The sequence below is a fragment of the Manis pentadactyla genome, chromosome 7 (genome assembly GCF_030020395.1).
Source record: "Manis pentadactyla isolate mManPen7 chromosome 7, mManPen7.hap1, whole genome shotgun sequence".
Lineage (NCBI taxonomy): Eukaryota > Metazoa > Chordata > Mammalia > Pholidota > Manidae > Manis > Manis pentadactyla.
Window position 1 is genome coordinate 49,582,823 of NC_080025.1, and position 13,471 is coordinate 49,596,293.

Below are 13,471 nucleotides of genomic sequence, written 5' to 3' on the forward strand. Positions count from 1 at the left end.
GAACAGCAGGCCACACTTTATGTGTGTCCATGAAAAGAAAAATAGGACTTTTCCATCCCATTTGTGATACTTAAAATGCAGAAAGTCCCCTTAACCAAGCACCAGTCAAGCAGATGACATCCAATGCTAGAACTGTTTTCTATGGCACCTTTGCTTAATACACTGGCACTGTTATGGTTCTTCGGTCTTTCTTACATGAAGTTGAGATCTCCATCTCTATATTGCTACCCCCTAACAACTGAAGCAATACAACATAAATTTACTTTCTCTTTCTGTGGAGAGTTTTTAATATACCTTGGGATTTTTCTTCTTTACATAATCTTCTCTAGGTATTTGTCTAAATTAAGTGTAACTTTTGTAAAATTTAAGTTTTCTCATTTTCTTTTGTTTTGTGGGATTCTACTGTGTCTACAAATTTGTACCTTATTTTTTTAGATGTACTGTTTTATCTCATATTACTAAAGCAAATTATATTCAATATAGAAAATATGAACACAAATAAATGAAAACAAAATTATCCAAAATGCCACTACCAAGAAATAACCACTATTAAACTAATTGTCTATATTATCTGTATTTTTCTTAAAGTAATAACATAGTTTTGCAACCTTCATTTTGCATTTAGCCATGTATAATACACCTCTTCTTATGACAATAAGCATCTTCATGATGTTTTTACAACTTACATAGTATCAGATGAAAATACCATAATTAGCCATTAAAAATTATCTTATTATTGAATGTCAAATTTGTTTGCCATTTTTGCTCTAATCATGTTGGCATAAACACTTATGTATTTCTGTAAAATAAGGTTTATAAAAGATCTGAACTTTTTAATGTTCCTTTATATATATCTTGATTGTCACATTGCTAAGTTAATGGTGTTACTTCTGGACCCTTCTAATTACTGTGCATCAGTCTTCTACATAAGGTCAAACTATTGCTTCAACGTTGATTACCCTTACTCCTCTAAAGTTGTTTTTTTTTAATTTTCGTAAAAAACACATAACATAAAATATTCCATATTAACCATTTTTAAGTGTACAGTCCAGCAGTGTTACCTATAGTCACACTACTACACAAAAATCTTTAGTACTTTTTCATCTTGCAAAACTGAAAGTCTATACCGAATGAACAATTCACCATATCCCTCTACCTCCCACCCCTGACAACCGTCATTCTATTTTCTGTAAGTTTGACTAGATACCTCATATAGTACTTGTCTCTTTGTGACTGGCTGATTTTATTTACCAAAATGTCCATAAAATTCTTCCATGTTGTAGCATGGGACAGGATATCTTTCTTAAGGCTAAATAATATTCCATTTTATATGCATATCACATTTTCTTTATCTACTGATTTGTTAATGGACATTTGAGTTGCTTCCACCTATTGGCTATTGTAAATACTATGCTGTATACATGGGTGTGCAAATACCTCTTCCAGATTCTACTTTCAATTCTTTTCAATATATACCCAGAAGTGAGATTGCTGGATTATATGGTAATTCTATATGTAATTTTTTCAGGAAACTTTATACTGTTTACCATAGCAGCTATATCATTTTATATCCCTACCAGTAATGTACAAGTGCTCCGATTTCTCTACAATCTTACCAACACTTATTTTCTGCTATGTTTTGTTTTGTTTTTATAGTCATCATTCTAATGGGCTTGAGATATCTCACAGTGGATTTGACTTGCATTTCTCTAACTATTCATGATATTGAGCATTTCATATGCTTGTTTGGCCATCTGTATATCTTCTTTAGGGAAGTGTCTAGTCAGGTCCTTTGCACACATTTTAATCAAGTTGTTGAGTGGTAAGAGTTCTTTATATATTCTGGATATGAACTCTTATCAGATAAATAATTCAAAATATTCATTCCATAGATTACCTTTTCACTCTGTTGATCATTTACTTTGTTGTGCAGAAGCTTTTTAGTTTGGTGTAATCCCACTTGTCTGTTTTTCCTTTTGTTGTCTATGCTTTTGGTGACAGATCCAAAAAGGCATTGCCATAGCCAATGTCCAAAGGCTTTTTCCATTTTTCTATAGGAGTTTTATAGTTTCAGGTCTTACACTTAGGTCTTTAATCTGCTTTTGATTTAACATGGTATAAGACAAGGGTGCAACTGCATTCTTTTGCACATGGATATCCACTTTTCCCAGCACCATTTGTTGAAGAGCCTGTCCATTGTGTAGTTTTGGCACCCTTGTAAAAGATCATTTGACCATATATGCAATGGTTTACTTCTGGTCTCCCTATTCTATTCCACTGGACTATGTCTGTGTTTTTGTGAGCTATCACACTCTTTTCATTACTGTAGCATAATTTGTTTTGAAATCATGAACTTTGAGGACTCCAACCTATTGCTGTGTTCTCATGCACTAGCTATTCAGAGTCAATTCAGATTCCAGATGAATTTTTGGATAACTTTTTCTTTTTCTGCAAAAATTACCACTGGGATTTTAGCAGGGATTGTACTGAATGTGCAGATTGCTTTGGGTAGTATGCACATTTTAACACTAGTAAGTCTTTCAATCCATGAACATGGGATGTCTTTTCTTTTATTTGTGTTTCCCTTAATCTTTCTGCAATGTTTTATAGTTTTCAGTATTCAAATCTTTTCCCTCCCTGGTTAATTTTATTCCCAAGTATTTTATCCTTTTTGATCCTGCTCTTAATGAGATTGCTTTCTTAATTTCTCTTTCAAGGATAATTTATTGTTAGTGTATAGAAACGCAACTTATTTCTGTATGCTGATTTTCCTTTCTGTCCTGCAACTTCACTGAATTTATTTATTAGTTGTAACAGTTTTTTGGTAGAGTCTTTAAGTTTCTGTATATGAGAGCATTTCATGGGCAAACAGAATACTTCACTTTGTCCTTTCTTATTTGGATGCCTTTTATTCCTTTTTATTGCCTAATTGCTCTGACCATGACTTCCAGTACCATGTTGAATAAGAGTGGTAAAAATGGGCATCATTAACTTTATTTCCTGATGTTTAAAAGGAAAAGCTTTGTGATTCACTCAACATCAATTATGATGTTAGCTGTGGGCTTTTCATAAATGTCCTTATGATGAGATAGTCTCCTTCTGTTCCTAGTTTCCTGAATGTTTTTATCATAAAAGAATGTTGAATTTTGTCAAATGCTTTTTTCTCTGCATCAATTGAGATGATGGTGGGGGGCTTTTTCCTTCATTTTATTAAGTGGTGTATTACACTGATTAATATTCTTATGTTGACCCATTCTTCCATTCCAGGAATAATCCCAGTTGATTATGGTGAATAATCCTTTTAATATGCAGTTGAATTTGGCTTGCAAGCATTTTGTTGAGAATTTCTGCATCTGTATTTATCAGGAATAGTGGTCTGAAGTTTCCTTTTTTTATATCTTTGTCTGGCTTTGGTATCTGAGTAATGCTGGCCTCATAAAATAAGCTTAGAAATAAGTGTTCTTTCCTCTTATTTTTTGGAGATTTTTTAGAATTGGTGTCAACTGTTCCATAAATGTTTGATAGAACTTGACAGTGAAACCCTCTGGTCCTGGAATTTTGCAGTTGGGAGGTCTAATTCTTCTTTTGATTTTTTCCTTTACCCATTGTCTCTTTAAGAGTGTGCTAATTTTCACATACTTGTGGATTTTCCAGTTTTCCCTCTATTGCTAATTTTTAGTTTCATTCTATTATGTTCTGAAAAAGACACTTGGTATGAATTTCAATCTTCTTAAATTTGTTAAGACTTATTGTAGCCTCTATGTGGTCTCTCCTAGAGAATGATCCATGCATCCTCAAGAATTATTTGTAATCTGCTATTATTGGATGGGCTGTTCTATATATGATTGTCAGGTCCAATTGGTCAATGTTGTACAAGTCCTCTATCTCCCATATGGATCTTCTGAGTTTCCTATCCACTACCAAAAGTGAAATACTGAAGTTTCCTAGTAATTATTGTGTCCCTTCAATCTGTCAATGTTTGCTTCATATATTTGGGAGCTCTGGTGTTAGGTGAATTGACCTTTTTATCATTATAGAACGTAATGAACTTCTTTATTTCTTATAGCACTTTTTGACTTAAAGCCTATTGTTTGATACAAGGATGGCTTTCTGCTCTTTTGGTTACCATTAGCAGGCTTTGTCCACCCTTTCAATTTCATTCCACTTGTGTCTTTCCACCCTGGACCTTGTTTTTTTTTTAAATCCATTGAGCCAATCTATGTCTTTTGACTGGGTACACAATTTAATTATTTACATTTAAAGTAATTATGACAGGAAAGGAATTACTAATGTCATTTCCTTAACTGCTGCCTGTATATTTGTGTAGTATTTTGTCACTCTTTTCCTTTCTTATGAACTTCTTTTGTGTTGCATTGATTTTTGGTAGCAATATGCTTTGAGTCCTTTCTAATTCCTTTTGAGTATATTCTGTACTTATTTTTATGTGGTTACTATGGGATTACATAAAACATCTTTAAGTTATAATATTCTAATTTAAACCAGTAACTTCAACTGCAAACGAAAATTATATTCCTTCACATTTTCAACCACTTTGTTATTCATGTCACAAATTACATCTTTTTATATTGTATATCCATTAACATATTTATAGTTATTTTTTGCTCAATCTTTGCAATTCTAAACCAGAAAAATGATTTATGTACCAACAAAATACCACAGAATTCTATAGTTGTCTTTATATTTACTTTTACCAGAGAGCTTTTAATTTTTGTATGCTTTTGTGTCACTTTTTTAGCATCCTTGTGTTCCAAGGACTCCCTTTAGCGTTTCTTGTAGAGTAGGTCTAGTGGTGATTAACTCCCTCAGCTTTTGTTTGTCTGGGAATGTCTTAATCTCACCTGCATTTCTGAAGGACAGCTTTGCTGGATACAGTATTCTTGGTTGGTGGGTTTTTTTCCCCTTCAACACTTTGAATACATCATCCCAATCCCTCTGGCCTAAAAGGCTTCTGCTCACAATTCTCCTGATTATATACGACAAAGTCACTTTTCTCTTGCTTTTTTAAAGATTCTATCTTTAGCTGTGATTTTGACAGTATGATTATAATGTGTCTTGGTGTGAGTCTCTGGATTTATTCTACTTAGATTTCATTAAGTGTTGAATTTGTATACCATTTCCTTCTCAAATTTGGTAAGTTTTCAGAAATTATTTCTTTAAATATGGTCTCTGACCCTTTCTCTCTGTCTTCTCATTAAGATTCACATAATGCATAACTGGTATGTTTACAGTGTCCCATAAGTTCCTTAAGCTTTCACTTTCATCACCTTTCTCCATTCTTTTTCCCTTTAATTCAAAGTTCAAATGATTCACCTTCACATTTGCCAATTCTTTCTTCTGCTTGATCAGTTTTCCTGTTAAAACCTCCTTGTGAATCTTTTAATTCTGTTATTTCATTTTTCATCTCCAGAATTTCTGTTTGGCTCTTTTTTATAGCATCTCTTTATTGATATATTTTCATTTTGCTCATGCACTGTTTTCTTGATTTTGTTTACTCATCTGTGATCTCTTGTAGATGACTGAGAATCTTTTAGACAACTATTTTGAATTCTTTGTCAATTCATAGATCTACATTTCTTTAAAATTGGCTCCTGGGGATTTATTTTGTTCCTTTGAGTGGATTATTTTTCCCAGTTTCTTTGTATTCCTTGTGATCAGTTGTTGAAATCTGATTATTTAAAAAAACAGCCACTTCTCCCAGTCATTATAGACTGGCTTTGTGTGGGGGAAAACCTTTACAAAATAGCCAGGCTAGAAATTTTGGGGGTCTTGCAAAACTTTTCTGGGGATGTGTTTTCTCTGAGCTTGTGTGTGTAATTTCCAAGTTGAAGGCATTTACCCCTGTTCTCAAAAGGCTGTAATCTCTTGCTTCCCCTGATGTCTGCAGTACTTTAGCATCTCTGATGCTGTAACAAGCCACAGCACTTGCCTTGTTCTTTGAGGCCCCTGACCTGGTATCTCAAGTATACTACCATTTCATTTAACACTCCACATCAGAAGAAACAGAAACCAGTCTCTCAAGCAGTCCCCTGAAAAACAAGAATGTTGGACACATACTCCACTCTTCTTTTTCCCTCTAAGCAAGAAGCTAAGAGTTGGGAGCTTTCTCTTGATCACACAACGCTGTGCTAGGGAAGGGAGGGTTATGGTGAGCAAATACAATGAATTTTCTTACCCACTTCCGTAAAACTCTTCTTGGCTTTGTTCATACCTGGCATACCACAACTACTTATCCGGTTTCTGAAGTTCTCACAAAGGCAATTTGGTCTACATGTTGTTGTTAATTCAGTGTCCCATGAAGTCCTGGTGCTTCCTTTTCCACCATCTTACTGTCATTGTGCCCAAATTATAGATAACTTTTGCCATCCAAAATAATATAGCACTTCGAGTATGCCAAGTCAAATAAGATTATTACTTCTTGGGCTACAATATAAATGCTATAGTTAAATTTTCCATTTATTTTTTGTAAGTAAATTAATGCTGCTAGTTGTGAACATTTGGTGATGTGGGTTCCCAAAGGGCAGGGTATGTGCACCTTTGGGATGCATGTATTTGCAGCATTTTATTATTCCTTTTATCAAGCACAATATCTCATACAAAATAACCACCATGTAAAAGCTGCTTAGTGAATGTTGTCATCTGAATTATAAAAAAACTTGCCTAGAGAACAAAGATCACTTTCATTGTTAAGGACTTTCTTCTTTTTTAAAGCCATTCATGGTCTATACACATCCACTCAGGTTCTGCTTGCTTAAGGAGCTAATACCAAGGCTCCATACCATAATAACACTGATCCTTAATATTATTTTTCTCATTAAAAAAAAAAATTTAGCTAAGATCCCTATTTTATTCGGATGTCCTTCGTTTTTAACTAATGTTCTTTTTCTGTTTCAGGATGTCACATTACATTTAGTCATCATGTCTCCTTCAACTCTTCTTGGGTTGGAAAGTTTCTTAAACTTCCCTTGTTTCTTAATGATCTTGATAGTTCAGAAGAGTATTGGTCAGGTAATTTGTAGAATGCTCCTCAACTGTAATTTTTCTGATGGTTTTCTCATGATTAGACTGGGGTTATGACTGGGGAAGGAAAACTACAGAGGTAATGGGCCATTTTCATCACATCATGTCAAGGATACATGCTATTAACGTGACATCACTGTTGATGTTGCCTGATAACCTGACTGAGGCAGTGCTTGTCTGGTTTCTCTAGTGGAAAGTTACTCTTATTTTTTAAAAAGAAATCACTATGTGTAGGACATTATCTTTCTGAAGAAGCTTAGCCTGTTATCTTGCAGAGGTTACACATTCTAGCTTGCTTAATTTGTTAGTGTCATTTAATTTGTTCCCTTAACCCTGTATTTCCTGTAAAGTTTCGTTATATGATTGGTGCCAAGTACATCACACCAGATGGCTCATGGTGTCCGATGGACCCATATTAGCAATCATTTGGTTAAGATAGTAATAGCGGAGCTCTTCATTGTAAAAGTACATATTTTTCTTTGCAATTAGTGAGAAATATAAGAGGCATACTTTAGAATCTCGTTCTCTGTCCATGGACATCTGTGCCAGGAGAAATAATATACAAAGGTGATGGCCCAAAGCCCGCTTATCCTCTTGCTTATTGCTTCAGCAGTCATTCAACCACTTGTTCATTCAACAAACATCTACTGAAGGTCTACTAAGTTCTGAGCAGTGTTTAGCTGCTGAGACTATAAGGGGCAAGATGGGCTTTGTCTTCCAGAAGTACAGCCCAGTGCTAGGGAAAGGCAATCAAGAGTTTCAGTGAAGTGCAATCAGTCTACATTGGTAATAAGCACAAGGTGCTTTCTTTGGTGATTTTCATCATAAACGTTTACCATACTTTGTTCATATATTAAAGATTTTCAATAGCAAATGTTGAAACAGAGTTTGTGATTTAAACTTCATTTAATAGCTCCTTTAATCCATAAACATTCTTGCTAATTCTAGTTGTCTCCATAGAGGGACTTGCCCAGTTACTGCAAAAACAGAAATCTCTGGAAGGCAGCATGGCCTAGAGGAACAAATGTAGACTTCAGAGTCTAAAAGGATTGAACTCAAATTATCTATTTCCCATTTAATAGCCCTGTTGACTAGCTTTATGATCTGGCACAAATTAGTTAACTTTTCTGAGTGATGAATTTCTATACATAAGCTAGAGAAAATACATACCTCCAAGGGTTTCTAGGAAAATTAAGCAAAATAACATACAAAGCACTTGGCAGAGTTCCCAAGTTCCTGGCATATAGTAAATATTTAATAAATAGTATTCCTGTTGAGAAACATCAAAATCTACAAAGTATGCATATAAGACAATTGCTCTGATAAGGCCATTTCTCCATTAGCAATATAAATACCACAAGACTAAAACTAATACCATGGCACTATTATAGGTAGAAGCTAGTTCATATTTTTCATTAGAGCAAAGGAAGCTGATAAGTCTTGAACAAAGTTTACAAATTCCCATCCACCCCTCCACTCTGTTGGCCCTTTCTATATACCCCTTCTGTGTGCCTGCAGTATGGAAGTAGTTAGGGGGTTCCAAGTCTATAGAACCAATAATATATCTGACACTGGGTTAAGTTTTAAAGGCATAAAGATGGTACCACTGAAACTATAGAGGTACAAACTCTTAGTAAGAAGGACTGTGCTCCAGACAGAACATACATCACCTTTCTGCTCAGCCAGCTCCCACAGCTCCTGAGCTGCTGCCCAAGACAGTGTCATGGGGTATTCCACAAGGACGTGCTTGCCAGCATTAAGGAACTGCCTTTGGAAAAAAAAGATAAATACAGAGCAATACACTACACAAAAGCTTCACTAAAATATACTGCATGACAGGTAACAGAGTATTATAAATGCATAAATCTCTGTGTATATACATGTCATGAAGGAATACAGGTGAGAGTTAGGGCCAGAGAATGAGGAGGATGAATTGTACCTCACATTATTTTCTACTAAGGGAGTAAGAGGTATAAGAGAATGACTTTCTAGTTACGTATTAATTTGAACATTCAGCCATCATCTACTCATACATTCACTATGTACTGTTTACCAGTTACTCTGGAGGAAGAATAAGGACATGTTAACAAGTATGATTATAGCCATAAATAAAGACCACAAACCCCTAGGTAGCCAGCTCTGCCTGAGGCAGTCTGAAAAGATTTCACTAATGACATCTGAACCTTGGTCTTGAAGTATGAACAGGTATTTTCCAGAGGCAACATCCAGGAAGAGGGTGCTTCATTTTGAGCAGCACACGTAGGGGCCTGGGTGTTGTATGGTGCATTGTCCATTTGCATAGTGGTATGAATCTCAGCATGGCAGGGGAATGGGCTACTAGGCAACAAAGTCATAAAAGTGGCTGGGAGCCTGACTGTGAAGAACCTAGAATGCTATGCTCAGAAACTTGGGTTTTAGTCTCTAGATACTCTAAGATACAGTTATAAGCTGAGACTGTGCTGTTAGCTGCCAGGTCGTACATGGGGCTCCTCCTTCCAGGCTTAGTCCCACCAAATGCTTGAAGGGTTCTAGGCTTTGCAGTCAAAGGAGGGGCAGGGTGACACATCACTTCTCCTCTTCCTCTGCAAATAATGTCATCTCCACCCTTTGAGGCCATCACTACTTCCTTGGTCACTTATCTCATGGCAACACCACTTCACAATGATGTTGGAAGCACAAAGGATAAAAAGTTGGAAGCTAATTCACACTTAGAAAGAATGATGTACAAGGCTCAGAAAAATTGCTGGCTTTGTATTCTAAGTTATATGATGAGAAGAGGGAAGCAATGTCTAAACTATTCTCAGTACGTTTTTTAGAAAGAAACAAAACATTTTAATTCTTAACGTTCCTAATGTTTTAACTTAGGTGTACTAAATAGAAACTAGTTTTAGTTTTCATTTCCTCAGACATTTATTACCAATAGTAAGGGTTTTTAACATTTTGAGAACAGTTTTTAAAGGTCATAGAGCCACTGTAATATTGCTCAACTTGACCAATAACTATTGCTGCCTACTGTGTGCTGGGCACTACAGGGAAGACCGTGGAGAATGGATTAATCATCCTCAGCTTCCAATGAGCTCATTTCCCATTGGTTATTAAGACCCCTTTGCAAGATTCCAGTCTGCTCAGCCATTTTTACAGTCCCACATGACTGTGCAAGGAGAGGACTGCCTGCACTGAAAACCCACCTGATATAGTCCTCATGGCTGGAGCTTTCACTGCAGATATAAGCAACCTCAACCTCTTGGCTGGAAAGAGCTTCTTCCAAAGAAACCTGCTGGACTCCATCAATGCTCTTGAGCTCTCGTCTATTTGAGAAAAACAGAAAAATGGCACTGAAACGAAGGTAGAATATCAAATAAATGAGCCATCCTTCCTCTCTCCTCCCAATAATGTCCTGATAATCAGCTTTTAGAAATAAAGAAACCAATGTCCTCCCTCCCACTTTCAGGGCAATTTCCACCATGAGAAAAACATGCCTCAGGGTAGAAGTCAGGGGACTTGGCATAGAGCGCTCACACGACTGCTAACAGCCTGTATGGCGTGGTCATCTCTGAATTACTTCATCTCTAAAATAAAAAGAACTGATCTCCTTTTATCTCCTGAGAAGTGACCTCTACAGTCACTGCTCGCTGAAGACACTTGGCCAACCACTATGACGACTGAACCTCATCTAAGTCCAATACACTGACGCCTCTGAGATACAAAGTGCTTATGTCTTCAAGCTCCTTCACATACATCAAGCCAGCATGGGCTCATGACAATCAAGTAGAAGGTGGACCTCCCTGCCTCCTTTACAGCTGAGCTGACAAAGCAGGGGCTGCCATGTCTAACTAAAAGCAGAGGCAGGACAGGAGCCCTAAACCTGTGTCTCTTACAGAATAAGAAGGAACTCCTGCTTTAGAAGAGAGCCCTGGCCATCTGCACACTGCCCACCAGGCAGCAGTCCTCCACCAGTGGCTGTCACAGAGGAATCTGGGACAGCCAGCAGAAGGCTCTCGACCCACTCAGGACTCCCCTGTCCAGCAGCCACAGGACAATTGGGGAAGTTTGGCTGCCAGAAAGTATTATGGTAGGTTTCTTCTATGGGGACCACCAATCACCTTGCTCAACTTGACCAATACCTATTGCTGCCTACTGTGTGCTGGGCACTACAGGGAAGACCATGGAGAATGGATTAATCGTTCTCAGCTTCCAATGAGCTCATAGTCTGCTGGAGGGAAGAGGAGTCACATACACATAAGAAATAAGAACACAAGGAATGTTGTGCTGGAGGCACAGGAGGTGATTCAAGGAAAGCAAGGATCATCCAGTTTAGAGTTTCAGAAAAGGCTTTCTGGGGAGGTGGAAGGACTTAGCAGGCAGCTCATGAGAGCAGGGTGTGAAAAGTGGAACAGTGGGATAATAATGGCAGGGCAGCAGTAAAGCAGGGGTTGTGAGCCGGCCATCCTCTCACATGGCCAGGGTAATTTAGGGACTTCCCACTGCCTCAGGCATGCCAGCCAGCCAGCAGAGAGCTGGCTCTTAAGGACGGCTTCAGCCTTGGGCCTGAGTGTTACACACAGGAGGGGTGCAATGGGAGTTACAATGCTGCTAATACTCTTGACCTCCCGTTTGTATGCAGCTCCTTAGAATCTCACTGGGAGGGGAAGACTGACCAAGGGCAGATTCGCAGCACCTCTGCTTCTCCCTAGTGCCCCAAAGTCTGCTGTAAACCCTTAAAGGAAGGGCCAGATTTTGAGACAAACTGGAAGAAAGTAGGTCCCATGAATTAAAATACGAAAAAACTTCTGCATGGACATCACAATGGTTGCTTATGGTTTGTGTTAAGTAATTATTTGATTTCTCTAAAGCACTAGAAAGTAGAGCAGTGCCTAACTCACTCGCTGTCACATCTCTTCAGCCAACACAGCGCCTACCAGTAGGTCACAATATTGGTAAGTGCTGTTTCGCAGCACTGGCTTAGTGAGTGGCGTGTCTGTGAGGAAGCGGTGAAAGGTCGGGGGGGGGGGGGGGCTGAGCATGAGCATGGGGCGGGGAAGAAGAAATACGGTGCTAAGTTAGATTTTGGATGACTTATAGGAAATAGATAAACCTTAAAGAAAAATGGGGTTCAAAATTATCAAAAGGAGAAGAACATGAGATTTAAAAGAATGGGCTTTGGAATCAAATAGACTTACATTCAAATCTAGCTCTTAGACCTTCCAGTTGTGATGTGCAGGAAAATTAACTTAACTTCTCTGTGGCTCAGCTTCTTTGTCTGTAAGTGGGGTTGCTAATGATATCTATGTCAAATAGTAAGGCTTGTTGTAAAGCCCGGGGCCAATGCACAGACGGTAACTGTTATGCTAACTGATGTAACTGGTGCACACCTCTAGCCTCCTTTCAGGCCATCCCACCTGTATCTGCCGCGCCCCTTCCATAACTATCAGGCCTTGTGCTCATCTTCCCAGCCTTCGTCTACACAGTCCCCTCTAGGCTAACAGACTGCACATCCAGTTCCCAGATGTATCGGAACCTGAGCTCTTGTAGGGCTGACCCCAAGCACAGGTCTCTGGACTGACCCCAGAGCTGTCTCTCCTGGGCCTGGAGCATCTCTGGGTCTGAGGCCTAATCCATCTCATTGGGCTTCACATGAACTACAAACCAAAAAGCAAACACGAGCAACCTGGACACGAAGCCAATCAGGTTCAGGAACGCCGAGGAAGCATGTGGGTTCCGCAAGTCCCTCATCCGCACAGAGCCAGCTCTGCCAAGGCCAACCACCACCACGCCGAACTTCCTCTCGGGCTGAAACACAAGGGCCACAGTGGGGCTTACAAACAGTCCAGAATCGAGTGCAGAAAAGCAAAACAAAGACATGTTAGCAGGACTAGTCAGGGGCCAGCCAACCCGACACACACACCAAGCCCTTGGCATGGGAGGCACAGGGCACTCTGACGTGAGGGCTGGAGAGAAGCCAACTCCATCCAGAGAGTATTTCTGCAGGTGCTCTGACCCATGTCAGCCCCAGGCTCCTGGCATTTGGCTCTCCACTTCTGCCACCACCTCTCCAGGGACGAGCTGCCTCTGTAAGCCTTACCAGCCCATGGTCTACACTCCCTGAATCCTTTCTCTAAGGGACATGCAAATGTGATACAGCTGTGAGTAAGTCAGAGGCAACAGCTGCTTAGTGAGACGCTGGCAAACTGTGAGCTGTCACCTTACTCAGACTCCCTGCCGGGGCTTCCCGAGTTCCAACCAATTTCCCTCCCACTCCACTGTGGTAGCTGACTTACTATTTAGGCGTACTGCTGGCAGCTGTATGCAAGTAATATTGTAATGAAGAACTCAAGTGGAAGTTTTGAATTTTATACAGCAATTCAATATAATCCAAACTGATAAAATCATCTGTACACATCCCTTAAACCCAGTTCTTGCATGTCTGTGAGCA

At 38.7% G+C, this 13,471-nt stretch overlaps 1 protein-coding gene across 2 annotated transcripts in view; it reads right to left on the bottom strand.

Moving 5' to 3' along the window:
• The window catches only part of BLVRA (biliverdin reductase A), a 65,992-nt gene that overhangs the window by 24,592 nt on the left and 27,929 nt on the right, over window positions 1-13,471 (bottom strand). For both annotated transcript variants that reach the window (XM_036918877.2, XM_057504368.1), the window contains 3 exons: window positions 12,707-12,828; window positions 10,227-10,346; window positions 8,709-8,806 (listed from right to left, as the gene is read on the bottom strand). In XM_036918877.2, the coding sequence (XP_036774772.2) occupies window positions 8,709-8,806; window positions 10,227-10,346; window positions 12,707-12,828 (340 nt within the window). The remainder of the gene's footprint in view (window positions 1-8,708; window positions 8,807-10,226; window positions 10,347-12,706; window positions 12,829-13,471) is intronic.